Source organism: Rutilus rutilus (assembly GCF_951802725.1).
Source record: "Rutilus rutilus genome assembly, chromosome: 3".
In the NCBI taxonomy this organism is placed as follows: domain Eukaryota; kingdom Metazoa; phylum Chordata; class Actinopteri; order Cypriniformes; family Leuciscidae; genus Rutilus; species Rutilus rutilus.
The window spans coordinates 39,918,863-39,946,300 of NC_140211.1; the positions used below are offsets into that span (position 1 = coordinate 39,918,863).

General features: G+C 35.4%; 1 protein-coding gene and 1 long non-coding RNA gene across 5 annotated transcripts; one reads left to right on the forward strand and one right to left on the reverse strand.

Moving 5' to 3' along the window:
- Positions 1–17: 17 nt before the first annotated feature.
- Positions 18–27,052, forward strand: zdhhc21 (zDHHC palmitoyltransferase 21). 4 transcript variants are annotated; one of them, XM_084404675.1, is made up of 9 exons: positions 18–548; positions 1,269–1,356; positions 3,674–3,868; positions 5,242–5,340; positions 14,798–14,909; positions 16,657–16,795; positions 19,377–19,493; positions 22,800–22,843; positions 23,920–27,052. In XM_084404675.1, the coding sequence occupies exons 3-9, from the start codon at positions 3,715–3,717 to the stop codon at positions 24,047–24,049; spliced, it is 795 nt and encodes a 264-aa protein (XP_084260801.1). In that variant the 5' UTR covers positions 18–548; positions 1,269–1,356; positions 3,674–3,714; the 3' UTR covers positions 24,050–27,052. The 4 variants fall into 4 exon arrangements, with proteins under 4 accessions (XP_084260801.1, XP_084260802.1, XP_084260800.1 ...); XM_084404676.1 differs by having other exon boundaries at positions 1,269–1,351; XM_084404674.1 differs by having other exon boundaries at positions 1,269–1,338.
- Positions 8,342–11,206, reverse strand: LOC311287670. The gene is made up of 4 exons (XR_014626772.1): positions 10,951–11,206; positions 10,337–10,382; positions 10,144–10,242; positions 8,342–8,926 (listed from the first exon to the last, which is right to left on the reverse strand). It is a non-coding gene; the product is annotated as an uncharacterized lncRNA (long non-coding RNA).
- Positions 27,053–27,438: the final 386 nt, after the last annotated feature.

Sequence of the window (27,438 nt, forward strand, 5' to 3'; positions counted from 1 at the left end):
ATCAATCTCAGTTTTATCATCTATTCATTGTGTGATTTTCAGTTTTTGCTAGCAATTTTGTTACTACACGGTTTAAAAATGAGTAGACTGCTAGTTTGGGACGAAATGCTGGTTTGTAGACATATTTTCAGTGAATAAAAAAATATTTTTTGATATGTTAGGTTAATTTCATATTGGATAATAGTTCACCAAACGTCCAAATCCAAATCTAGAAAGAAATGTAGTTGTCAATTTTATTTTAATTATTTAATTTAATTTAATTTACATTAATTTGTATTTTATTATGACAGTAGTAGTGGCTATCCGTAGATTAACATAAAGCGTTTTCTCCATAGAATGTAAAAAAGAAAGAAAGAAGGTTTTCTCACATTTAGACCGCACTTGTGCAATTTTGACAGTTCAGTGTCGCTGCCCAATAAAAAAAAAAAAAAAAAAAGCTTTGCGGCTTCCGTACAATCACAGTCCAGGAAGAGCTCCTATCTTTCGATCTTAAAAACCAACGCCAAACCCTCGACACCCAACTAAGACATCACCGTGTGAGAAAAGCAGTAAGTGTTATTTTGATTCGGTAATCCGATGTCATATTCCGTTTCGCAGGTTGTGCCTTTGTGTGTTAGATTTTTATTCAGCTGTGTATCATCCTCGTGGGCATCACTCATCATGAGCCACTGCCAGGACATATTTACTAACAGTGACTATATGATGTGTATACATAAACAGAACAGACATGCCCTAAAAATAGAAACACGTTTACATGAGTTAATTTTCTTAGCTTGGCCTGTTGATGAAATGAACTGATTTGTTCTTAAACTATGGCTGTTCTCCTAACATCAAGAGAACTGTCAGCCCAGATCTGCTATACAATGCAGAGACATTCTGTTTTATAAGAAATCACAGCTATGTAATCGTTTGGCTTTATTTATTTATTTTGTTTTTCATGTGCCTATTAGAATTGCTAACAAAAAATCAGTTTAATCACATGGGCGTATGCATGAACAAAGCCAGTGTAGTCCAGTAGGTGTCTCTCATGTGACCTCATTCATCATCACCTTGACTGAAAATCTCAAAATACTGTCATTTATTCTTGAACTAACATTTTCGGGATAACCTTTGCTGTTTTTGTTGTTGTTTTTAAACTCCAGATAGAACATATAATGCATATATATTGACTAAAATATATATTTTTTGGGGGGGGGGGGGGGGGGGGTTTGTCTAGGGCTAGTTTCCATAAACAAACAACTATCCAGCGTTTGTTTTGTGTGTTCCAGGTTGTCATGGATAGGACCACTGTGATGCTGCTGGTTTCTGTGGACTGACACCATTAAAGTAATTTGTAAAGTAACTGATTCATGTACTGTAAGCTTCATCCTTCATGTGCAAGTTTTTATATCAACAAATCTTCTGTAGCACCATATTTAATTGGCTCTAGGCTACAGTCTGGTAAATAAAGGTACAGGGTCGATTATGAGAAAAATAATCCAAAGCACAAAAATAAAACAATGCAAATATTACAAAACATGACAACAAAACGTCTATAAATTACTAGATTTTCTAAAAAGACACTTTCCAACAAGCGACAACAATGGTTAAAGTTGCACCGTGAGGCAGCTTATTTCAAGTCAACTTTATTTATATAGTGCTTTATATAATACAGATTGTCAAAAGCAGTTTTACAGGGATAAACTGGAAAATAATGTTTCAATGATGCAAACAGTTCAATTCTGCTGTAAAGAAGTTTTAAAAGAAAAAAAGTGTCTTTGTTCAGCTGAGGTCAGCTCAGTGTTGGCTCAGTTCCGTTTCGTTTGTTGTAGACATGAGAGTTAATGTGTTTTTGCTTATGTCACATGATCATGGTGGGGGGTGGGGGGGTGGTCACAGGATTACGTTGGAATGGGAATATTAGTCACCTGTTCAGTGATTGAAGGTAGGAGGAGGAAGTGAGCAGGGAGAATGTATTCTTTGTTGACCACAAAACCTCATAACATCAAGAAATATCAGTCTGTGCAATAAGGAAAAGCAATCAAAAGTACTTTTTGCCTCACAAGTATTTTATTTTTGCGTCACAAATGCATAGAGTCCATGTCTCAGTCTCTCTGCGGCCTTTAGCAAGGACAGAGTAGCCACTATACCATAACTGTAAATATCATCAAAATGAAATGAAATGAGTTCAATTCAACCATAAAGCAGCTCTGTAGAAAAGGGTGATGTCATCGTCCAGCTCAGGTCAGTTCTCATCAGTACGGTGTCAGTACAGTCAAATCAATAAAATTGCTCAATATTACCTGTTCCCAACTAAGCAAGCCAGAGGTGACAGTTGCAAGGAACTCCATCGGTGACAGAAGGAAGAATAAAACCTTGGGAGAAACCCAACTGTTATGATTCCAGGCTCTTAAACTTAACTCTTAAGTCATGTTATTTATTTAAAGGAGAAGTTCACTTTTAAAATGAAAATTCTGTCATCATTTAGTCACCCTCATGTTGTTTCAAAGCTGTATGAATTTCTTTCCTCTGCTGAACAGAAAGGAAGATATGTAGAAGAATATCAGTAACCGGACAGTTTTTGGGTCCCAATGACTTCCATAGTATATTTTTTTCCTAGTATGGAAGTCAATGGGACCCAAAAACTGTCTGGTTACTGACATTCTTCTAAATATCTTCATTTCTGTTCAGCAGAAGAAAGAAATTCATACAGCTTTGAAACAACATGAGGGTGAGTATATGATGACAGAATTTTCATTTTAAAAGTGAACTTCTCCTTTAACCTGTAAAATGTGTTAACTTTTCATTTCAGAACACTACTGCACAACGCATATACCACTGTAAAGGTGCCATACTAAAATATGCAATCCATGAGTAATCCTGGGACACTTCAGTATAATCATCTATAGTTATGTGTATATCTATCCATTTAAAAAAAATCAGCAGTAAGTTCATTCAACACATTGATGTAGGATCTGGAATGGATTATATTTTCAAACTATGCCACTGACAAATGATCAGAAAGTGTCCCATTTTAATACTTTATTTTCTACTTCCAACAGAGGTTGGTGGAATATGTTGGTTTGATTTTATGATAAAAAAAAAAAATATATATATATATACACAATGTGGCCCAAAAGTCTAAGAACATTTTTGAAAGTTCTTCTATTTAATTATTTATTTTTATTATTAAAGATATTATGAAGATAATAACACGAAGAGTATATGATACTTTTCAGAATGTCATGTATTTGGTATGTCTCTCGAGCTGCATAAACTCCACAGGTTTGTGAGAAACCTGATGATCATATTCTCCAGCATGGTTGGAAATGATCCAAAAAGCAATGGAAGCGAGAACATATGACCATCTGTACAAAGCGCCACACGACTTTGCGTCATAACCTTTTTTTGTAATGACGGTTTAATTTTTTAAATACTTTTTAATGTACTTCTGGTAAAAAATTAGTAATTTATTTTTAAACATTGTAGAATTATAGTAGATTTTAGAATTGTTTTAACCCCGCTGTATGCTTTTGCTCCATTTGAATTCAATTGATGTGCTTGTGAAGACGTTCTTGTACAAGCTGGTTCATTTTTCATATCCTATTTTGGCCATGGACAAATCAATATGTTCCATATTAAATGGTACTTTTGGCCACCATTGATCCAAACTCTGCTTTCTGTTTACGATCAGGAGCTGCTTCAGTTATCCTGGCACATACGCTATCCGGAAGGATGAAGCTGCGACTGCATTTTGTGGTGGACCCCATGGGCTGGTTCTGCATAAGCATGGTGCTGTTTGTCTGGCTCTATAACAGCTTCATCATTCCCAAACTGGTGCTGTTGCCACACTATGCGGAGGGACATATACCTACTACGCTTGTGGTCTGTAAGTGCTCTCACCCTGTTCTATTGATAACAGCCCCTATTAAGTGTTGTAATCGGTAATTCAGTTTCAAAACCAGAAAAAATCTGGTTTGTGCAGGTCATAAGGAAAAGTTAAAACCTGAATTCCTCTTAGATTAGAGAAGAGCAACTGAGATAATGAGGTCACGGTCACCCTGAGAGTAAGTAGTAGCAGGACAGGTTTATGCATAACAAGTTTTTTTTTTTTTTTTACCACCGAGAACTAATAACAAACCTGACACTCTGTGAACATATCTAGATTTGCATTTTTGAAGGAAATATTAAACCGCAAAAGAATAGTGTTAAACATTTAAGCAAACACTAGACCAGGGTTGGTTAACTCTGGCCCTCAAAATCCACTTTCCTTCTCCAAGCCTGATCAAATTTACATATCTGTTGCTTTCTAGTAATCCTGAAGATCTTGATTAGCTTGTTCAGGTGTGTTTGTTCAGGGTTGGAGCCCTATTGAAGGAAAGTGGATCTCGAGGGCCGGAGTTGCCCACCCCTAAACTAGACTTTAAGCATGCTAAATATCTATGGAAACTTCAACGGTCGTAATATGACATCACACTCTGCAGCGTCTTTTTAAATAACATTATTCAATTTATGATACATCCAAAAGATGCAATCTACTGCAACATACAAAGTGTGCGTTCTTTTAATTCAGCTAAGAGGTCACGTCGTGAAACATTGATCTTCTGTTGGTCACACCTCTTCACGTGATACAAATTCACAGGTCAGAGTTCACTAAACTTGAACTTTGGAACGCACTGAAATTGAGATTTCATTTCCTGTCCTCTGCAGTTTGCATGAGTAGAAATGGAAGTCAATGAATGAAAAAGTGTAGGGTTCAAAAGTATGGGGTCAATAAAATCCCCAAGGTTGCACCAAAGAAGCATTTATTTAATCAAAAATACAGGAAACCAGTCAAATAACAGTTTTAATATATTTTATAATGGTATTTTTTCCTGTTATGGCAAGGCTTAATTTCCAGCAGCCGTTACTCCAGTCTTCACTCTTCTAATATGCCGGTTGTGTGCTTGAGAAACATTTCTTATTATTATCAGTGTTAAAAGTGTTTGTGCTGCCTAATATTAATGTGAATATTTTTTAGTTTTTTGGGGTTTTTTCAGGCTTTTCTAACAAAACCAAAATTACATCGCTTCATCCTTAGGTGTGCTATCAATAAAACCACATTTGTCTGTACATTAAGTGGTTTGGGTGAATTAATTGGAGAAGTTTTAAGTTTTCATTAACATGTTAAAATAGCAATGTAATAAAAATCTCACTTCGTTTCTGCTTGACATCAATTCATGTCTAGTTACAGTGTAATACTTCTCTCTTCTATTTCTCCAGGTTACTATCTAGCATCACTGCTGTGTGTCTCAGCATTATTCAGGGCTTCCACCGCCGACCCCGGAAAACTTGCTCAGGACCCCAAAATTCCACTCGGAGGTATGAAACAAACAATGTTCACCTATACTTACTGTTTTGTTTTTCTCTAACACAGCATAGCTATACTTGTATTCTAGTACATAGTTTTGTTTCACACATGTTGAAGGATTTATTAACAAGTGGCCTTAAAACTCTGCGCCTTGGAGTTCAGAATGCATTAATCGAATATTAATATAAAACATTACTCGCTCTTCCATTCTTCATGAAGTTCCACTAACTAACCAGATGAGGGCAGTATACCTCAGTGTTCAGTGACTGTCTTAATACCTTCACTTAAAGGAGAACTCCGGTCAATTTTAACATTGAGCTCATTTTTTTGTACATTTGGAGTGCTGTCAGTACAGAGAACAACGACAAAAATCGGTGTTGCCTACACCGTGTTATCCTCTTTTTAAAATTTGCACCCTGTTGACTTCAATGGGGCAAGTTTTAAACCTGCTTTTAGCCTCTTAACATCCTTGATGTGTCATTACAAGTGCACAGGTCATGTGAGTGATTCCTTCGGAGTGAACGCGGGTGAATCTGACTGCAGTAGATGTGAAAGATATGAATAAAAATGATGTTTATTCAGCCAGCGCACATACCTGTATTTACATCCTGTTTTCGGTCGAAGTCCACAGTAGTCGATTGTCGAGTTCACGCGCGTGATCAGAGGTACTAAACCTATGCGCGTGAACTCGACAATCGATTACTGTGGACTTCGACCGAAAACAGGATGTAAATACAGGTATGTGCGCTGGCTGAATAAACATCATTTTTTATATATTTCTTTCACATCTACTGCAGTCAGATTCACCCGCGTTCACTCCGAAGGAATCACTCACATGACCTGGATAAGGATAACAAGTGTAGGCAACACCGATTTTTGTCGTTGTTCTCTGCAGGGGCGTCATGCAAGCCAAAATTCTGGGGGGGCACAATCTGAGACGTTGCAGTTGTTTTCTGACGGGTGATATGGATCATGTTAGGAGGGGTCAGGGGGTTTCTCCCCCTGAATTTTTTTTAATTCTGGCTGCTAAACATACCATTTCAATGCAGTTTGGGAGGGACAGAAATACCTTAACGGAGCTAGCAGCAACCCTCCTCTATCTGAGGACTAAGTTAAAGTATCTATTTTGTAAGTTTATGTAAAAGACAGGTTGATGAAAGAACTGTAAGCTCAAATTCAAAAGCTTTTGAAGTCTACTTCATTAAAGCATGTTTACACACACACACTTACTGTACACTTAGGCCTACTACACATGATTTTAAAAACAGTAGCCTACCATTGCAGTTTTTATGTTATGATTTTAAATTGGTATGTGACCTAAGAACGATCTTACATTAAAGGTACATAAAGGTGCTGAGGTCTGACTTTGTGGTGCTCTGAAATTAAGTTATTTTAATATTAATATGTGATGAAGGACTTTGAAAGAAGTTTGACAGATTTCAGTGCTGAAAACAATTGAACCAGCTGGAGACTTTGACACAAGACAAAACAGAACAGATGTTTCAAAACCGATCAGATAACGTCACTATGGCTTTGTATGGCAGTAACGTTAGCCAACTAGTTTACGGTTAGACTAGGCTAGCTATCGATAACGTTACACTGACACAACTTAAGTTAATGCTCTGAATTCGCAGCTAATAATCCATAACTTTTTGATCAAGTTAAAATTTCCAACCATTGTCAACCACAAATAATCCCACTACCTTTTAATATCATCCGATAACTAATTCAATGCCGATTTGTTGCTTTGCCCACTTACCACTTCAAGACCATGTGTAAAACATTGCCAGCTCAACGTGCGAGACGAGTGAGTTGCTTGAACATGCACAGCAAAGATTCTAGAGCGCTATGCGCGTAGATTTGATACACAGACACCATATTAGGAAAAAGGAGCGGGCTGATGCTGACCGATTTATTACACATCCAGAAGAATACATTTGAGTCGTTATAGGCTTTGGTATATTATGGAGCATAATAGGAATAAAGTTGTGACAAAAAAATTATCAGGGAGGAAAAATCTGAGGGGGCACTTTGACGCCACTGGTTCTCTGTACTGACAGCACTCCAAATGTACAAAAAAATGAGCTCAATGTTAAAATTGACCGGAGTTCTCCTTTAATGTTAGACCATTTTCAGAATGTCACTGTAATGTGCAAGTGATGTCTTTGGTACACTTTTGAATTTTTTTGAATTATCTTTTATTTTTGGCGTTTAGGGATCTGTTGGTTTCTGTAGACACTGAGATATTAAGTGATACAGTATATGTTGAGTATGGAAGTGTATGAAATGCCTCCCATAAAGCATTGATGAGAATTAATTTTGCTCCTATAAATAGCTGTTGTGTTTCAGTACATAAGTGAAATCGGCCGTGTGTTACTTTGAGCTACGCTTGATGATATATACCAGCTAGTTAATGGTTTAGCATGTCTGTGTTATTTAGCTGCAAGTACACTTGACTTTACAGAACACACCCTTTAATAATGTTCATCTGGATTGAAATGTATTATGATGTAATGATCAATAATTGGTTCTAAATTATATCGAATTATTATTTAAATATGTTATGAATTAGATCATAATTGGCTGATTACGCTGTATGATATACATGACGCTACAAAACTAAATGTTGTTTCTAACACTGTAAAAAGTAATACCTAGATCTAACTTATAAAAAGTGAGGCAAGCGGCTGCATTGGATGTTTTATGTTGATTCAACTTGCAGCCTTTTTTAAGTATATTGAACACTTTAACATTACTTAATACAAATACAACAAAATCGAGTTGAGTTAACTAATAGTACTAGTATTACTCAGTTAGATAAACTTACTTTTATTGGTACAGGTAACTTATTTATGGGTTGCTACAAGTAACCTGTACTCATTTTAATTAGGTTTTATGAACTTTATTTTCTTAGTAAAATTAACTTAATCACATGTGAATAAACATTTTAATTGAGTCCTGGCTATAACCTCAGAAAATAAATCTAAATGTCTGTATCCTGCACTACAGTGATCAACTTTAAATAAACAGACTTTGTCAATAACAAATACAAATTCAATTGAAGAAGAAAAAGATGAGAAGATAGATTGAAGACAATAATTTATTCAATAAATTCAATATCAACAAGTGTCACTTTTAACAGTGACTACAAAACATCAAATAAATGTGCCCGCAGCACATGTACACTAATATAATACAAACACTGTAGAAGTTTATTTTCAACCTATTCTGAACAGTACATTGAAATATCCAAACTGCCCAATCTGCAATGTTTGGATAAAGGTAAATGTGAGCCATAACATCATCACACTAGAACTGTACTGTCAAAAATGACATGATGATGGCTTAGGATGCACAGGGTCCAATCCCACAAAAAGCCTTTGATATTTCTCAAGAATACACCAGTTTTGAGGGGTACTTGCGGTCGAGAGCATAGGTAAGTCCAAACAGGAGGCAGCATGCTTTCGACAGGTTTGGCACACCTCTGACCACGGGCTGTCCTTATATGATAATCCCAATCGTGTCGGGGTGATGGCACATCTACATTTTCAGTGGGCAACTGCCAAGCTCAGCGTGCACCTCTATTTCAGCCCGACTCTAGTGGAGACAAAAAAGAATCAAGAGTTTGGTCAGACAAATAGGAAATAAGATGAATATAGCAGACAGGTAGAAGACATAACACACAAAGTCAAAATTGTACTTTTGTTGCAAAAGGTGTTGGATACTAGACGGATACTTTGACTAGAACATGTGACCAGAGTGAAGTCTACCATGACAATGCCATAGAGTGTGGGTACTAAACTATCATGATCTACTCTAGCATGAGTGTTGTCTTTTTCTGGTTTAAAGGATGCATTACAATAAAACGAATGCAATTGTCCTTGCCTGTACCTGATTGGTCATCACATTACTGTTACACATTACATCACATTATAGTTTAAATATCTTTCAAGAGCAAATATAATCACCCCATATCATCACAATATTAATACACCCACTAAGCAAAGTTATGTCCAAAAAATTTAATTTCAACGTCTTTGTCACAAAGACGTACGTTGAAAAGACGTCCACTGAGGAGCCAGAATGAAGGTTTTTGAACGTTTATGGAACCTCTATTCAAGGTTGAAAACTAGTTCAGATGTGGACAATGTGGACATATTTTCAACATCATTTAAGGTCTCATTTGGACAATTTATTCTTATTCTAGACCAAATAAACACTCTCAGGATATATTAAATTAAAACTCACATTTATTTCAATGTGTAATTGCAAAGCAATTCACAGACATTGAAGTTTCTTTCATGATTTTTGAACAAACACGCACTGACACCTTTAGACAGCTCAGCGTCTGTAATTCACACATATTTGGATCGTGAGAGAAATCAGATTCGAACCAGGGACCTTAAGCTGCCTGCCCTAAGTAGACAGTAATGATTTCATGATTTTTGGACAAACACACACTGTGAGTTGCTTTGCAATTAGAAATTATGTTGAAATAAACACAAGTTTTAATTTAATGCATCCTGAAAGTGTTTATTTGGTCCAGAAACAATTTAAATTGTCTAAATGAGACATTAAATTACGTTAAATAGGTCCACATCTGAACTAGTTTTTAACCTTGTATAGAGGTTCCATGAATGTCTATATTGGACTTACAGAACCTGTCAAAAAAGGCGTCATAACATTCATTCTGGCTCCTCAGTGGACGTCTCTTCAACATACGACTTTTTTGACAAAGACGTTGAAAAGACGTCTTTTGGACATAACTGTGCTCAATGGGACAGACATAAAAATAGACAAGTAGCAATACATACATGGTGGACAATGATGAGGTCTTCCTGTCTCTTCCCCATGTACTCAATCAGGCATCTCAGGACCACTTCTCTCCTTTTCTCCTCAGAGGCAGATGAATCCTGTCAAAAAGTATAATCTGATCAAATTGTAATTGAATTATTTTTATATTTTATATTGAATTGAATTATGATTATATTCTGAAGTTTTTATTACCTGGAGTGAAGCTCAAAGACCCCAGGTTACAAAAAAGCTTGGGTATCTAAAGACCAGGAAAATACATGTTAGAAATAAGGTTAAAAATCTGTTGTAAATGTAACTAATAGGTTAGGGTTTTTTTCAACCAAACATATGTCATTAATTGACTATATGCAGCATTAAAATAACATGGATCAAATCTCTAAAATCAGACAGAAGCATACATCTCTCTATAGTCTAATCTGTGCATCTGCTTTAGTAATGCAAAAGTATACTAACATAATCTCTGAGTCCTGTCAAAGACACACAACACACAAAGCAAAGTGGTGTCTATAAAACACCACATCTTACTTTCCCTTATTTGCCCGGACAACTATTGCCTGAAGGCTCGAAATTGCGATGATCCCGAAATTTAATCTGTACAATATAAAAATATAACAGGGCATTTGTGCAACTAATTATTACCTACGTAACTTGTATGCGTTTATAAATGTGCAGCTATCTTAGCTTACCATGTTTGCAGGATAGCTAGCTATACAATTTTCAAACCTAACCTCAGCTCCCTAGTGGAGAGAAAGCAATTTCGTGTGACTTTACATCACCAGTCATTCGGCTAAATATGCTCAACTTACCTTGTTAATAAGACCCTGAAATTCAGATCCGCTGCAGCGACCGAACAGTTGAAGTGCCGAGGAAGATACTGCATCTGCCTGGAAGATCCCCGCCAGTGACAAAATGGATAATGCCAACTTATAAAATTTAAAATATTTACGTTTGATGAACACACCTGCCACATCGACAGCTGCTCAAATAAATTGTGTATTGTCAACTCACTTTTATAGCATTTGTTGTACACAACAACCACATACAAATAACTACCCAAATAAATTGCATGGGTTTTATTTAAAATATATAGTTATATAAAAACTGATATATTTTAAGTAAAGATGAAGTATTTTGATACTTTTTTGTATAAAACCAATAAAATAAACTAGATTACAAATATTTTAAATATATAAAACCTACTTTGTGGGTGTAGCACTTTTTACAGTGAAAGTAAACTAACACATGATGGACATTTTTCTCAGTTACACCTAGAAGTAAATATCCACTTTTTTTTCTGAACAAGCCTGCTGCATTTTAAATTATGGGTGGCACTCTGATTCGGAGAACTTCCACTCAGAAAGACTGAAACAATCATTTCAGGTAATAAGGCTGCACTACAAATAATCTTTATCAGTCAGCTTGACTGAATAAGCTGTACATTTTCTGTCATGCTCTATTTTTATCCATCAGGAAAATAATATAATGATATTTTGATATTTGAATGTGACATAGATATCACAAAAATGTTTGTGACAAAAGATTTTAGTCTGTTCTGTTCCTCTTGATTATTTTCTTTTTTCTTTATGTTCTGCTGTATTGATATGAAAAAGATGACAGACATTGTGATAGATCTGCTCTCCTGTTTTTTTGTCCCCAAATCTCTTTTCTCGCATCTCTTTCCCGGTTTTTCAAATGGTGCTTTAAAACATATTTTTTTCTCCTTAAATGAGTAATCAGTATTTCTAAAGCTTGGAAATGCATTTATCTGTCAAAATAGGAGAGGAAAGACTTGGAAATATCCATCAGTGGTTCAGTTAATGATGGAACATTTTTTGGAGCAACATACACATCCATAACATTGCTGCTAAAAGACTCGTCTGAGCTTTTTAGGTTATTCATGGTTTGCTGATAGTAATTTGTTAATACATTTACATTTTAAAGTTTCCTTTTGATGTTCAATGGTTTGGGAATGAGGAGAATGTCACCTCATTGTAGCCAGTTTTTGCTGATTATTATTATTGCATTAATAGAGCAAACCTTTAAACAAGTTTATTGGCAGTTGCTGATTGTTTACAGTTTAATGGAGGTTACTCCCATAACTTGCACAAAGTGTCATGGAGTGTAGGAAAAAGGTGGAGAGAATAATTATATTATATTATATATATATATATATATATATATATTAGTAAACAGCCCGTTTGCTTTTAGAGATTGCGAGACTTGAGGGATTTGAAATGTTATGTAATATGTAATAGAAATGGTGGTTTTTTTTTACTGAACAGGTGAGTAAGATATGTAATTGAACAGGTGTTCATTGTAAAGCATTATCTATTGCGAAGGGTCATATTCATCCGCACAGTCAAGCAGAGCCAAAGCACAGCCAAAACAATGTTCTTCTGCGAAATTCATGTAGGTTTTTTTAACCACTAGAGGGCACAGCGTACCTTTTAATTATTTTAGCAGTTTTGCTTTTACACTCAAATTCACCTATTAAGTGCAACACTATCGAGGTTTTTTTTTTTTTTTTTTCTAGATCTCCGTCATTTGTCCTGCTCTAACCTTTACCAGTCACCACAGGCTGTTAGATTTTCTTAAAGGATTTGTTAGTGGCAGTTTGCCGAAAGATTAATTAGACTCAGCTAGGACTCTGATACTATGAACAGCTTGTCGCTAAGCTAGTTATCACTGAATGGCCGGTCTTAGCAAGTCATGCCTTAGATTACCTGATATCCACTTGGCTTAATGATGTTAAAGGCAACCTTCAGAAGAGTTGTCTGACTTGTCTCAGGGGCATTTGAGGTTGAAGAAAAAAATGGAGCAATTTTAGCAACATTCTATTTTGCTTGGTATTGATACAATATGTGGATGTGCTGCAAATGTGGCCACTCTTTCTTCATATCAAGATTCTGTCCCTTTGGTTATTTTATGCTGAGAAACAAACCGGACTGATATGTACAGTGGAGGAAATAAGTATTCAGCACGTCAACTTTTTTTTTTAAACACCTTTCCAATGCAGCAATTCGCATGGTATTACCTCAAGAAATCCACGTAGATCAAGAAAACATTACAATCCATAAAACAAGTTATATTTAATAAAGTGGAATGACACAGGAAAAAAGTATTGAACACAATGAGGTAACGTTTACATGACAACGATATGCTTAAAACGGAGACGTTTTTCTTTTGAGTTTTCCGCGTTCAGACGACACCATTGTCAAAATGATCCCCATTCTCATGGATCCGCGAAAAAGTTTAAAAATGCTTTATTCTGCTGCCAGGCCATTAGATGGCGATGAAGCCCTATAGACTGAACATGTAATACGCATGTGCATGATGTCATCAGTTTCAGAGATTCACGTTTTTGCTGTTTACACGTAGACCGGTTTCAGAAACTTTCACTTTGAAACCCGTTTTCAAAAGTTTGCGTTTTCAGTCACCCAAAACGTTGTTGTCGTGTAAATGAATGGCCGAAGCGCATAACAAGTTTTACGTTTTTAGTTGAAAACGGTGTCGTGCAAACAGCCCCTACGAAAAACCAGTAGACCAAGGCAAGGCAGCAGCTGATTTAACTAAGTAGTTCTACCTCCTACCTGTGCAAATCAGAATCAGCTGGCTTAGTGCTTGTTGATAGGTTAGAAACAGGCTATACTCAAAGCCTATAGGTTGATAGGCTTACCCACCTCTGAATGCTAGGTTTTTTTTTTTTTCCACCAAGTATTAAATACAATTTCAGTGAGCTTGTTCAATACTTTTTTTCCCCCTGTGTCATTTTACTTTATTACACATAACTTTTTTATGGATTTTAATATAATGAATTCTTTATCTGTTTATTTTCTTGAGTTAATACCAATGTCTGATAAAAATGTCATCATATTTTTGTTTAAATGTTGACGTGTTGAATACTCATTTCCCCCTTCTGTATCTTGGTTAAGTGGATTGAAATACACTCTAATATTCTGACAGAGACATTCAATGTTATTAGCCAACTAGTGAAATCTGTTAACTTAACAGTCATTTATGTAAACGCGTGACCCCAATTTTTTGGCATGCCACATATCTTATTTCTGTAAGGACATTTTTGTCCCCACATTAAAGATTTTGGGGCATTTGCCCTTGTTACTTTCTGACCGTTCCTTTCATGACGTCATAGTGATTTTGGAAAAGATGAATTTATTATGATTTTTGTCACAAATGGCATCATTGTGATTTTGGAACATTATTCTGTATATTTATTGTATCATCTATTGTGATCTTAATGATTGTATAGACCAAAATCCAAAGTATTTAGACTTTTAGTAGATTAGACTTCATAATGTATATCCCCTTTGAGGCATAATAAGAGTAGAATAAGACCCCAATAAGTTTGGCATTAAAAGTATAGAACAATAAATATAATGTTTTTGTTGTAATGTTTAGCGTCCAGCTCTTGTACATCTTCTCTCTTGCCTGTTTCTTGATTGCCCCCCCCCCCCCCCCCCCCTCCATTTTTTTTATTTAGTAAAGTTGAGAAAATAAAAATTCTCTCTGAATACCACTAGATGGCAATGAATACCTTTTTTTTTTTTGACAAAGTTAGAATTCCAGTTTGCTTTGTACGGGTTTCAGCACTGAAAAGTGGATGATTTAGAGGTTTTGTTTGCCTTGTCATTTCAGAGAGAGACGACTGGGAACTGTGCAATAAATGCAACATGATGAGACCAAAGAGGTCACACCACTGCAGCCGCTGCGGCCACTGTGTCCGTCGCATGGACCACCACTGTCCCTGGTAAAACTTTAACAAGAAATACAAATACTAAAGTCAATACACTTCTACCAGCTTTAGTTTGAGACATTGGAGTCTTTTAAAAAAGTTCAGTATCTATATCTCACCCGTGTATTTTGTACATAATTGTCCAATAAATTAGTTTTCAACAGTTTAACAGTGACAAAAAAAATGGTAATTTTATACGGGTACTCTAAGGCTTGTTATGTCTATGTGAGACCGTGCTGAGATCTTTACGATGGTTTAGGATCCAAACTGAAATCTGGCATGTTGACCTAAGGTCACAGTATAACCTTAAAGGACCCTGTACCCCAGACAGCTTTACATTCCTGGTGGGTTTTGTATGGAGGAAGTTTAATGAAGTCTCTGTAGAGGGGTAAAACAGAGGGAGAGGCGATATCGAGTGACCAGAGAAGCCCGTGTTAAGTCCAGCTCTACAGTACAGCTGAAGAAGGCTGCTGTCTGTCTGGACTCAGCAAATCGTGACTCCCTGTCATCGCCTGTAATGGCCGAGGGAAGCGGAAAAAAACGAAGAAAAAAACCGAGGCCATATCGTTTTCCGTCTTCGTTTGACTAACAGTTCAACCTTGCCTGCTCTCCTCTCTCTCTCTTTTGGCCTTCTCTGCCCGCTCTCTCAACTCTCTTCTCTTGTGCTCCTTGTGCTTCTTCATGTGCTTTAACTTGTCTCAAAATGCAAGAGAATAGCATTAATGTCAGACACATTGATGGCTGTATGATTTCTTTTGTTATGCTGCATTTACATATTTAAACTTTAAATCACTTTTATTTAATTAGTCTTTATTAATTGATCATTATTATGTTATTAGGGTGGATTGGTGCTAAAGGCACACCTTATGGAGAATCCGCTTTTTACTCATAGTATATGATTTGAAAATGTGTTGAAAATTGACCATGCAACACATTTTGCTTTAGCTAAAATAATGTTAAAGTTAATGCTTGTTCAAAACAACCACTTTGGCAAAGTTTGTACCATATTATTTTCTGATAAATAAAGTTAATATACTTTTACTTAATAAATAGTCATTAAAATATGATCATTTAAAATATCCAGAAAAATTAAATAAGAATATTATTCTGAAAGACTTCTTATTTTGCTTTAAATGAGATCCCCAAATGATTTAATATGGCATGGTTTTACAGTAGTAACAATAAATATGATGTTTAATATATATATTTTTTTAAATATGATGGTTTCAAAATGAATATAGTGATTATCTCTAAGGTGGACATCCAACTTAAATTATATTGACCATTTTAATCTAACACTTTCATATCAGCCAGTTTTTTTATTATCCCATCAATTATTCAATTCAATTCACATTTATTTGTATAGCGTTTTCACAATACATATTATTTCAAAGCAGCTTTACAGAAAATGCATGTTTTTACATTACAATTAAGAGTAATCTGTTATTAGATGAAGTAATGTCCATATAGACTTTATATTGCTGTGTGCGATTGTGTTTCCAAGTGCATAGTGAAGCACAGATGTTTAGAAAAGTGATGCGGTTGTGGATTTTTATGCCTATTAGTATCATGACGTTTAGTTTAACTACATGTTAAGATCAAACCGTATTAAAAGCAATGTCGTTAGCAAGCTGACTCACTAGGATTTGGAATAGAGCTTGTTTATTTTAGTTTAGGTATTCAAATAAATATTAATACATATAACATATTCATTTGCATGTTCTCTGATGTTCTCTCTGTCTCTCTCTGTCTTTCTGTGCAGGATTAATAACTGTGTTGGGGAGGATAACCACTGGCTCTTTTTGCAGCTGTGTTTTTACACTCAGGTTCTGAGTCTTTACACTCTGGTGCTGGACTTTTGCCAGTACTACTACTTCCAGCCCCTGTCCTCGGTGGATCAGGTAAGACCATCTTACATTTACACTCCTACATTTATACTGTCCCGAGTGCTTTAAGTCACTGTAAGGGTTTAAATCGATGAATAACTATTTTAAAGCTCAATTGTAAGTCATGTGGGTGGACCTTATAATTTCCCTCCATTTCAGTGTGCACATTGTTTAAACCAAACACAGTACATATGAGCTGTAATCAATATGGGTAAGGTACACTAAAAATGTTAATTAATTACAAGTAGCTACTAATTTAATTACATCTTCAACAGTGTAGTTATATTACTGTGCTACTCTCTCTAAAAACTCTATCTAGCAACCTTGACCATTTGAATGACATACAGTATTCTACTCTTTTGATTCTTTCAAATAAATTCTTTAAAATTGCATAAATTATTTTTGAACTGACCAAAGTATTTAAAGGGAGACAGTTACATTAAAAACATACATTTTAATATTAGATGTTAAATCCACTATTGTTTTAGAATATAGAATACAGAATTGTTCTGTCGTCTATACAGTATTTATTGCAATTACATCAGAAGTAACTGTAATTAAATTGCAACAAAAAAGTAATTAAATTACATTTATTAATAACGTAGTAATGCATTTCACCCACCACTGGCCGTAAAATGGTAAAACGCCACACAAATTCCATTAACAAGTAATACATTTTTTACTTTGCAAACGAGTACTATGACAGTGATGGTAATAGCATACTTTTTGTAAATCTTGATTTTTGGCAACAACAATTATATATATATATATATATAGTTCAGATGCAAAAGCCTCTAAGTGCCATCTGAAATTTTCTTCTAGAATTATCATTTTTATAAAGCTTGTATATTTAAGTTCAGTAATTTCACTTAAATGACAATTAATAGGTAATTTGCATTGCCATTTAATTAAAATTATTGAACTTAAATATACGAGCTTGATAAAAATGATCATTCTAGAAGAAAATTTCAGATGGCACTTAGAGGCTTTTGCATCTGAACTCTTCATATATATATATATATATATCTGTTTGATATTATTTCTAGTTAATTTGTCATATTATTGGATATGGATAGTTAAGTCAAGTACATTGTTTTGTGGAATACAGCATATTATGCATTACATTTTGTCAAACGCATATAGTTATGAAGAACTATTAAATGTAGTGTGCTATTTTTCATTTAGCTGTCTTTATTATTCTGTGGTTTAGTAGAATCTTTTCAATGGAGGCAGATGATTTAGCACTGGATTTGCCCCTCTTAACTGAGATTAGGGACCTGCAGGTGGCATCAACATTACTGTTAAGTACTGAATAAGCTTTGAATGAGAGAAACTGAATTTAACACCAGTTGTATTTGCATGCGATGATCGTTTGTACTGGTCTTATGCCATATCACTTCACCCAAAACACACCTGCAAACAGCAATTTCCCAAAGTTTAAGCCTTTATGGTTTTATTGCATATTTTATTGCTGCTTTCAAATAATGTTATTTGCTCTGTAATATTTTTACACTGACTTATTAAAAAAAAAATCCTGATAAGAAATGATTGATGATTGCATAGTTGTTCCACAGAAAACTATAAAAAAATAAAATAAAAAAAACAACCCTGTGACCCTGTGCCCTTTGGACAGATTAATCGCATCCAAAATAAAAGTTTGTGTGTACGTAATATATGTGTGTGTACTGTGTATAATTGTATATATAAATACACACATATGCATGTATATATTTAAGAAATATTTGCATGTATTTATTGTTTGTATATATATATATATATATACATAATGTATAAACAAAATGTATATAATTGTATATACAAAATAATTATACACAGTACACACATATTATGTAAACAAACTTTTATTTTGGATGCGATTAATTATTTAGTCTTATGATCTGGTCTTGCATTTTAAAGTTATGGTCTGATGATTGGTGGCTTTAGGGGTAGTGGGTGATTTAATAAAATTGCACAATTTTGAGAATCAAAATTAAATTAAATTATAATTTGTTTGTTTGAAGAACATAGTGGTCTTTGATAAATTGTAGAATGTAAATGTTGCTATTTAAAAAACTTATGGCAGGTGAAGTTGTGGGACTTGTTTTGTCCCATCATGTCTCAAAGAGTCAGGAATATAGTTGTGTATTTTTCTGTCAGAGCATTTAAATTCACAGGAGCATCATTCCAACTTGAATGCAGCTGAACAGCTGAGCCATCATGGCAATGGTAGACCGCCTGTAAATAAAAGCCCATAACGCTCAATTTCCTGTTTTTGTTTATTCTGTGGAGCATTGTGTGTGAGTAAACAGATGCAGCTGAGAAGCGAGAGATGCTGTATTGGCACAGAAACGGCTGTATGGAAGAGATAGTGACGTTATCTTTCCTATAAGAAGCAAAGTATTGTGGATTTTGTGTATTTGTGTGTTTGCTGTTATAGTCACAGATAAGCCTTCAGCGAAAGAAAACAAGCAGTGTCACATCACTTTCCATAACGGCCTGTTGTGCAAAAATGTGTAGCATAAAAATTTGGCATGGGAATAGTCTGATTTGTCCATGAGAATTTATAGCATGTGTGTAAAATATTTGTCTCTCTCAGGCGGAGTTTGCAGTACGTCATGAGTTGGCTCTTCTACGTGGGTCCTGTTTCATGGGGCTGATTATGTTTGGTGGAATGAGCAGCCTTTTCTACACACAAGTCAAAGGAATCCTCACAGTAAGTACATACATTAGTTTAATTGTGCAGGTTTAAAGGGGTCATATGATGGTTCTAAAAAGAACATTATTTTGTGTATCTGGTTTAATGCAATGTGTTTACGTGGTTTTAGGTTAAAAAAGTCATTATTTTACACAAAGTGTACATTTTTGTTGCTCCTCTATGCCCCGCCTTTCTGAAACACGGCGATTTTCACAAAGCTCATCGTTCTGAAAAGCGCGGTGTGCTCTGATTGGCCAGCAATCCAGTGCTTTGTGATTGGTCCAAAAACCATACGCCCCTAGGAACATCAGCTCCCAAAGCAATAATGACAGGTGATAATATCAGTACTTCCAGTACTGAACCGGAAAATGCAGATGACCAAGCTGATCGATCAACTTTGCCAGTGCGACTGGACCAGATCGTATCAGATTGGTAAGGTTTTATTTCCTTTGACCTTGAGTTTAGTTGATGATAAATAAAATGCAGCTCATATCGGTTGCTTTCGCTGACGTGAACTCTGTTCAATTTGCATATAGCACAGGAATTGAAGATTGAATTTATATTTGTTTTGCTGAGACTTTATATGGTCAAGTGTAAATGGAAGACATTTAACAAAACAGACAATTATCCAATCAGTAAAAATGCATGAAGTGACCAGGTGTAAACATGCCTTAAAGGGGTCATAGAATGATAATTCAAATGTTCCTTGATCCTTTGACAGTTAAGAGTTCCGTTATACTATAAAAATACCCTGTAAGTTTCAAAACTCAAAACTTTCTTGTTATTCCAAAAACTGCTTTTATTGAAACCAAGGCCAGCAAACGACAGGATCTAAAAAGTGGAGACTTGTGACGTCACACTTCAGCTTTGGCCCCACCCACTGGAGCGTTAGAGAACAGTGACATGAGAACGAGAAAAGATCGATACAGGATCAATACCATTACCTTCCAAGCGATCCTAAAACTATGATAGTGTTTTTTTTTCCCCAACAATATGAATGTCTCAGCAGTGCATTATTTGTTTGTATTCGGTGTATTTCACTCAACCTCATCAACCTCTCTTCAAAATACAATACGCTTTTAAATGATTTTTCAAGATAAATACATATGGCGTATAATTTGAAAGCATAACAACTGAATATTAAACCAGTCAAAACAGCATTTTTTAACAATGGCACTTAAAATTAGAACTAAAATTTTGTTTAAACCATGTATGATTGAAATAGTTTGAGCTGCTGAAGGTGCTTTATTGGTCATTTTGTGTTTCTGTTAAAAAGATAATATAGATAATAACAATTATGAAGTCCAAGGTTAGGAATACGTTACTTAAATGTAAAATGTTTTCTCCATTTAACAACATTAATTTAACAATAGTGAAAAACGACTTCCCTTTTTGGTTACGTCTTCCCTCAGGTATATTGCATGTTTTCTTGCTTGGCTGGATGTTGGGCTCATGAACCTTAATTGAGTTGTCTGCATTTGCCCAAACTGATTTGCTGAAATCAATACAATGTTAGGAAAGGGAATTGCCGCTAATGCGTCCCTCTCGCTGTGAAGCAGGAGAAACCAGCCGGCAGAGGATTCAGCATTCCGCAAACGGATATGTTCACAAACAATGATTTGTCCGAAAAGATCACTTAAGAGTTTGACATGCATGTATGGTCCCTCATATTCTGGTGAGCATACGTGAACATACGCAAAATCCCTTTAAAAGGTGGTCAGACGCTGTATCTCTGTGTATACCCTATACTATATTACTGAGTCCTTCAATCTCTTCTTATACTTCCTTTATGTCCTCCATCCTTTCTCTGTTGATTAGGCCTGAAACATGGCTGTAATTGGGGCAAGCGGGATAATCACGTTTGACTCTTATCCTTTAATTGATGACTTCATGTGATGCAAAAGAGGATTAGCAATGACCTAGTTAAATTCGGCAAAAAAGTGCAGCCCTTTAAAAAGCATACACCTCCCCTAATCTTATTCTCTGGTTCCCAGTCATGATCACTTGACCCCCACGCGTCCACCATATGCTGTGGAAATGATTCAAAGAACACGTCCCACTTCGCATCCTATCCTCTGTCGTTTGAGTAGTGTCTTCCGTCTTCTCATTACACATTTCCAACCATTAACTGAGTTCAAGATAGCAATTTACACTTGTTCTGGGTCAGTTTACCCAACTCTAACCTTTCTCCAAACCCTTTGGACAACTGTGTCTACCTCCACAGGCTCAATTGCACAAGCCTGAAAATGTAATCTTGTTATCCTTAATTATTGCACAAGCTGCGTCCAGCCGTTCTTTTAGATGACCTTTGACGTTAACCCATTCTTGCAGGAGACTTCCTTTGACAGCGCTAATCTAACCTGTGTTGCTAAAAGCCCATGTTAAGCTGTCCTATCTTGTGTCCCGTACTGCCCTTAAGCCTTCTCGTTATCCAAAGGCTTGGAAAGTCCTGATGCTTTAACGCACAAGCTACTCTTTCTCCCCGCTATCCCATGTTGTGATGTCTTGGAAGATTTAGCGGCTGACAGGGTGGTTAGTGCATAGCCCCGTGCCAGTCATAGCAACTGTGGAAGCAGACTTAACCATTGATCCCTGCAAAGATCTTTTCCTCACGCATGCTCTCTGAGGGCAGCTCAGTTCGGCCTGAAGTGCAGCCACGTCGGACTGGCGTGACGCTGGCTGCTCCGGGCCAAGAGCGTGTCCTCTAGCGGTTCACAATGTGAAATCTGACTTATGAAGAGTCATTGACTTCAACAATTCAAGTCAGGATTTTTACATAACCTCTAATGGTTTCAGGAACGGAGCCCTTTTTTATTTATTTGTCTTGTGGATGGCACACAAAGCACAGATTGTTCTAAAAAAGCCACTGTCAGTCACACATCCACCATTTTTCACACAAACAGGCTCTTCAGTCTCGCCTCTGTTAATCCCACCTTATTTACATATTCAGTCTGTTTTTTTTTTTTGTCTCTTTGCCGCTTCTCTTCACCTGGCAAGCAGGGGGGATTTTAGCATCCCTATGCATGCGGTCCCATTGTCCGCAGGCAGATGCCCTTTTGCCCCTGTGCCAACTTGGCAAGGTGAGGAGGGCACCAAGGGAGTGTTGCTGCTGTCAGCTTCACTGTCTCTCTTTTGTCTCAGTGTATTCTGTAGTGGTTTTCACTCCCAGCGTGGGAAAGATTAAAAACCGATCCAATTCACCCCCTCGCATCCACTGGCTCGCTGTCATAAATCATTTCATGAATTGTCATTGTATTGTAAGAAATAACTTGCTCAGAATTCATTGCTGATACTAAGCAATCTCCTTCACGTTTTCCACGACAGGACACAACGACCATAGAGAAGATGTCGCACTTATTGGAAGACATGTAAGTATCGTAACTTGCAGCATCATTTCAGTAATTTAACAATAATGTAATGCCGTCTACACCCTCATTACATGGAGATCAGGGCTACTTGCTACAGCTCAACTGTAAGGTTTTGGGTTTGAGGCCAGTAAGATTTTTCAAATACTTTTATTCAGCAAAGAAGCATTACATTAATCAAAAGTGTCAATATAAATACATATTTTTATATTGTTACAAAAGATTTCCGTAACACTTTAATTAGGGTCCAATTCTCACTAATAAATAGTTGCTTATTAGCATGCATAAACAGTAGCTAGGATATTGGCTGTTTATTAGTACTTATAAAGCACATATTAATTCCTTATTCTGCTGAATGATCATATTCTACATCCCTTAATCATACCCAATACCTAAACTTAACTACTTTACTAACTATTAATAAGCAGTAATTGGGTTTAAAAGTACAAATATTCTTTGAGCATCATCATATTAAAATGTTTTCTGAAGGATCATGACACTGAAAAATGAAGTAATGGCTGCTAAAATAGAAAACTGTTATTTTAAATTGTAATCCACCCATCAACTAAATGTTGACTTGGTGATCTTAAGAGAATTTGTTCAAAAGCATTACTGACTTTGAACTTTTGAACAGTATACTTCAGCAAATTCAGGATTAGTTTTTCTTATGTTTTAGTCTTCTAGTCTTAATTGTTTTGTATTTCATAATTTGTTTTACTGTTTAAATTTAACCGAAAACCTCTAATATGCCAATTAATAGCAGGTTCCATAATGTAATGTGACAACATGCCCCACTATTGGCAGCAATGGATCGATTTGTGTTCTATAAACCATATCTTTCTTCCACTACCATAACTTTAATAGCTTTTTCGATCTAAGAGGTTTAGGTTATGTGTCTACATAGAAATTAATTTTCAAAACGTAAACCTACAATGACTAATATTCACTTGAGTAAAATGTGACAACTAGCCCCAGTCTCTCCTAAAGCTTTTAGCTTCTCTCTATAATTCATATTTTCAAGGGTGATATTATTTCACATGAACTTATGATGCATACTTTAATTTATTCCGCTCTCCCAGTGGACCGCGGCGGTCGTGGCAGCAAGCAATGGCTGAGGTGTTTGGCACTCGCTGGAAGATCCTGTGGTTCCTGCCGTTCAGGAGCAGACAGCCTCTAAGGCTCAACCTGACCTCACGCTCTCATGTGTAGACAGACAGACAGAGACACACACACACATCTCTCCAGTGGGAAAGGTTACCCTCCGACCCCAGCATCCCCCCCCCTCTCCCCGCCCCCTTGTCTTCAGCAAAACACTCTCCACAATAGATTGGTATCTCTACTGGATCTAACTACTTCAGGTTCTATATTTACTTATGAGCATAATCTGATATACACATATATATATATATATATATATATATTCATATAGAGTGAAGTTGAAGTTGAAAATAACAGTGTCAAATATGTAGTCTTTTTCTGTTTTGACTGCACATGCTGGGTCAGGGTTTCAGGGTACTGAAACAGGATTATAAGGGAATAGTTGATAGTGAGGCTTTGTTGTCTCCAGGGTAACCCTTATTTGTTGAGTCCTCGGCCCAGTCCTCTCCCCCAGGTCTGGATCACGTGAGCACTTGTCATGCAGTGGGCGGAGATTGTCTGGTTTTATGGCACTGAGGGTTGATGGCTCTCGAGGTGAGTCATGACCTCTGGCATGGGTGAAAGACACTGCTGAAGTTTCGCTTAACAACGCTCACATACACACACGTACACAAACACGGTTTACGATACCTTTTACTATAATGCACATAATTACGCATTCCTCTGCACCAAGCACTGCTAATGCCTCTACTAAGCGTTTGACTACTATAACTGTATTTTATTTAAACAAATTTTTTTTTTTTTTTTTTTTTATGTTTTTGTGCCTTTTTGTTTTTAACTCATTTGTGTCTTATTACACATTTATTTTTATATCAATTCACACAGTGGAAACCTTTTTTTTTTTTTTGAGGAGCTATTAAACTAATAATAATAATAATAATAATAATAATAGTAGTAGTATCCAATGATGCAAGACCATATTTGAAATGTATATTTTAAATGTCACATCAAAAAAAAAATTAAATGTTCTAAATTAAATTCACTTATGTAAAGACGTTATTTACTAAAAAGGATTAAACATGTTTTATACTTTTAATTATTTTTGACCGTTATTGCACAACACTATAAATGCATAAAAACTATAAATCATTAAATTATCTTGTAACATTTGTACATGTTCCAAATCCAAACCCTGAAATCAAGAAGCAAATCCCCAATTGTCTGAAGTGCCTCTAAACATGCAGTTCTAATAAAATAAGTTAGGTGAACAAATACACTACTGTGACTTTTTTTGGGTCACAGTTTCCTGAAAACACCGTAATGATCCACAAGTACATCTGGGGTAAACACATTTATACTGACAAGCCATTCTGGATTAAACAATATTGTTCACCAAATAGTTAATTGCGCAATTGTTGGTTTTATCCACTAGGCCTGAGTGAATATAATCTGTTAAAGCTTGATAATTATGGTCTGTATGATTTTGCAATAGACACATTTTTCTTGTCATGGTAGCTCTGATGGTGATCTGGTAGCCCTTTCTATCTTAAATCTAGCTCTAGTTGAGATCCCATACGAAAAGTTAGATTGAGAATATGAATTTAATTTAAAACAAGCTAATATGTACCACTATCATAACACATAGAAGTTAGAAGCTGAACACATTTACTTAATACAAGAGGTACCTACTTGAATATGTATTGTGAATATCATGCCCTTTAACTTTTTATTTATCTTTTCCTGGTGTTTGTTATTTTTTCAGTACATTTTGTGTCTTGTGATTTTATGGTAGGGGGTCATAATATTGGTTATTAAAAACTGCTGAGTTTCTTCTATTTTAGATTTTCTGAGCACTGTAGCCATTTCTTAAATTTTATTAAGATTTAATTTATTATTTAAAAACTTTTTTTTTTGCTGTTAAACCAATGTTGTGAATTGTGTAAATCTTTTTCATCACTACCCAACTGTCACAATGGGGGAAGAAATTGTGCTGGGGCTACTGGATTGATTCCATTACTTGATTCATATGACATTTATTTCATATTTAACATTACAGAAAAACTGTAATATATTAATATCATATCAGTTATTAAGAGAGCTTATACAAGTGCAGTACTCACTGTAGCTTCATGTTTATAGACTGTGTGTGTGTGTGTGCGTGCGTGTATGTGTCCATTGTGAAGCAATAAGACCTGCTATTCACTATTATAGCAGATATTACTATTGTGCGTGCAGATATTTCACTGAACATTGTTTTATTTTAATACACTATTCATAAATATTATAATATAAGCAACCAGTAACCGCTGTCCTGTTGAGGATGACGACCATATTCAGGTTTATGATTGAATTGTCAGTTATGGAGTTTGTTTATCTGCTTATTTTTTGTGGAGTCAGTCATAATGTTTATTTTGTACGGGTCATGGGAGTTTGAAGCATATCAAATTATTTATGAAAGCATTTTTTCTTTTTTTTTTAAATAAATGGTGTTCTTTTACTTGATGTGCAGTTGTTTTGGTTTGTGCTTTTTATCATATACAAGTAAAAAAAAATAATAATAATAATTTGTCCACTAACAATGTCTAACAGTTTAAATAAATGATTCAGACATCTGTACAATATATCATGAACAAATGTCATTTCCACCACATCTCATATTATGTTTTGTTTAATAACATATGGTGAACATTTTCTTTTGAAATAAAATTGCATATTCCTTCGTCTTAATAGCAAACACACAGACACAAATAGTATTTGTCAGTCACTGTAGTTACTTTGCATCTTATAACATTTGGTGAAATATTTTATTGGAATAAAATTGCATATTCCTTCGTCTTAACAGCTAACACACACACACACTACACTACACTGTATGTACACCAATAATATTTGTTACAGTAACTCTAATTTTGACAAAACGAATTATCAACTCTAATTTCAGTACTATATATATGTATTAGAAGCAAAAATCTATATTATTGTAAATTGTCACAACTGTCTGCCATTTTTTTTTTTTTTTATAGGTGTGTGTGTAAGTGTGTTCACCCAATATGTATTAAATGGTTTGTTTATGATATCCTCATAGTTTTAAACATGTGATCATTCATATATTTAAAATAAAAGATTTACATAGTTTTGGTCTTGAACCAGGCTTAAAAAAATATTATACAAATTTTGAGTTTTAATAAAAATCACCCCTTGGGATATAAAAGTAGCTAAAGTTGAAGAAACACCCTTATATGAAAAAACATTATGATAATGATTTACGTAATAATTAAATTCTTCAAACTGTTTTCAGTGTTGAGCTCATTCAGGACGAACAGGACACTGACACTCCTAGATCTGGAATACTGATCAGTATTACCTCAATATCCCATCACAGAAGGGCAAAGGTCCACCCTTCATTTGTTTCCCTTTAATAAAGAGTTTCTCCTCAATGTGAAATTCTCCCATCTGCTGAGGAATTTTGGCCTTCAATCTCCCGTGTGAATTATTTTCAT

What these genes read in the sequence shown, in the direction of transcription:
- zdhhc21 (XM_084404675.1), top strand. Translation starts at nt 3,715, where the DNA reads ATGAAGCTGCGACTGCATTTTGTGGTGGACCCCATGGGCTGGTTCTGC. An exon ending in CCCTGTCCTCGGTGGATCAG is followed by an intron (nt 16,796 to 19,376) that starts GTAAGACCATCT and finishes TGTCTCTCTCAG; the next exon opens with GCGGAGTTTGCAGTACGTCA. An exon ending in AAGTCAAAGGAATCCTCACA is followed by an intron (nt 19,494 to 22,799) that starts GTAAGTACATAC and finishes TTTCCACGACAG; the next exon opens with GACACAACGACCATAGAGAA.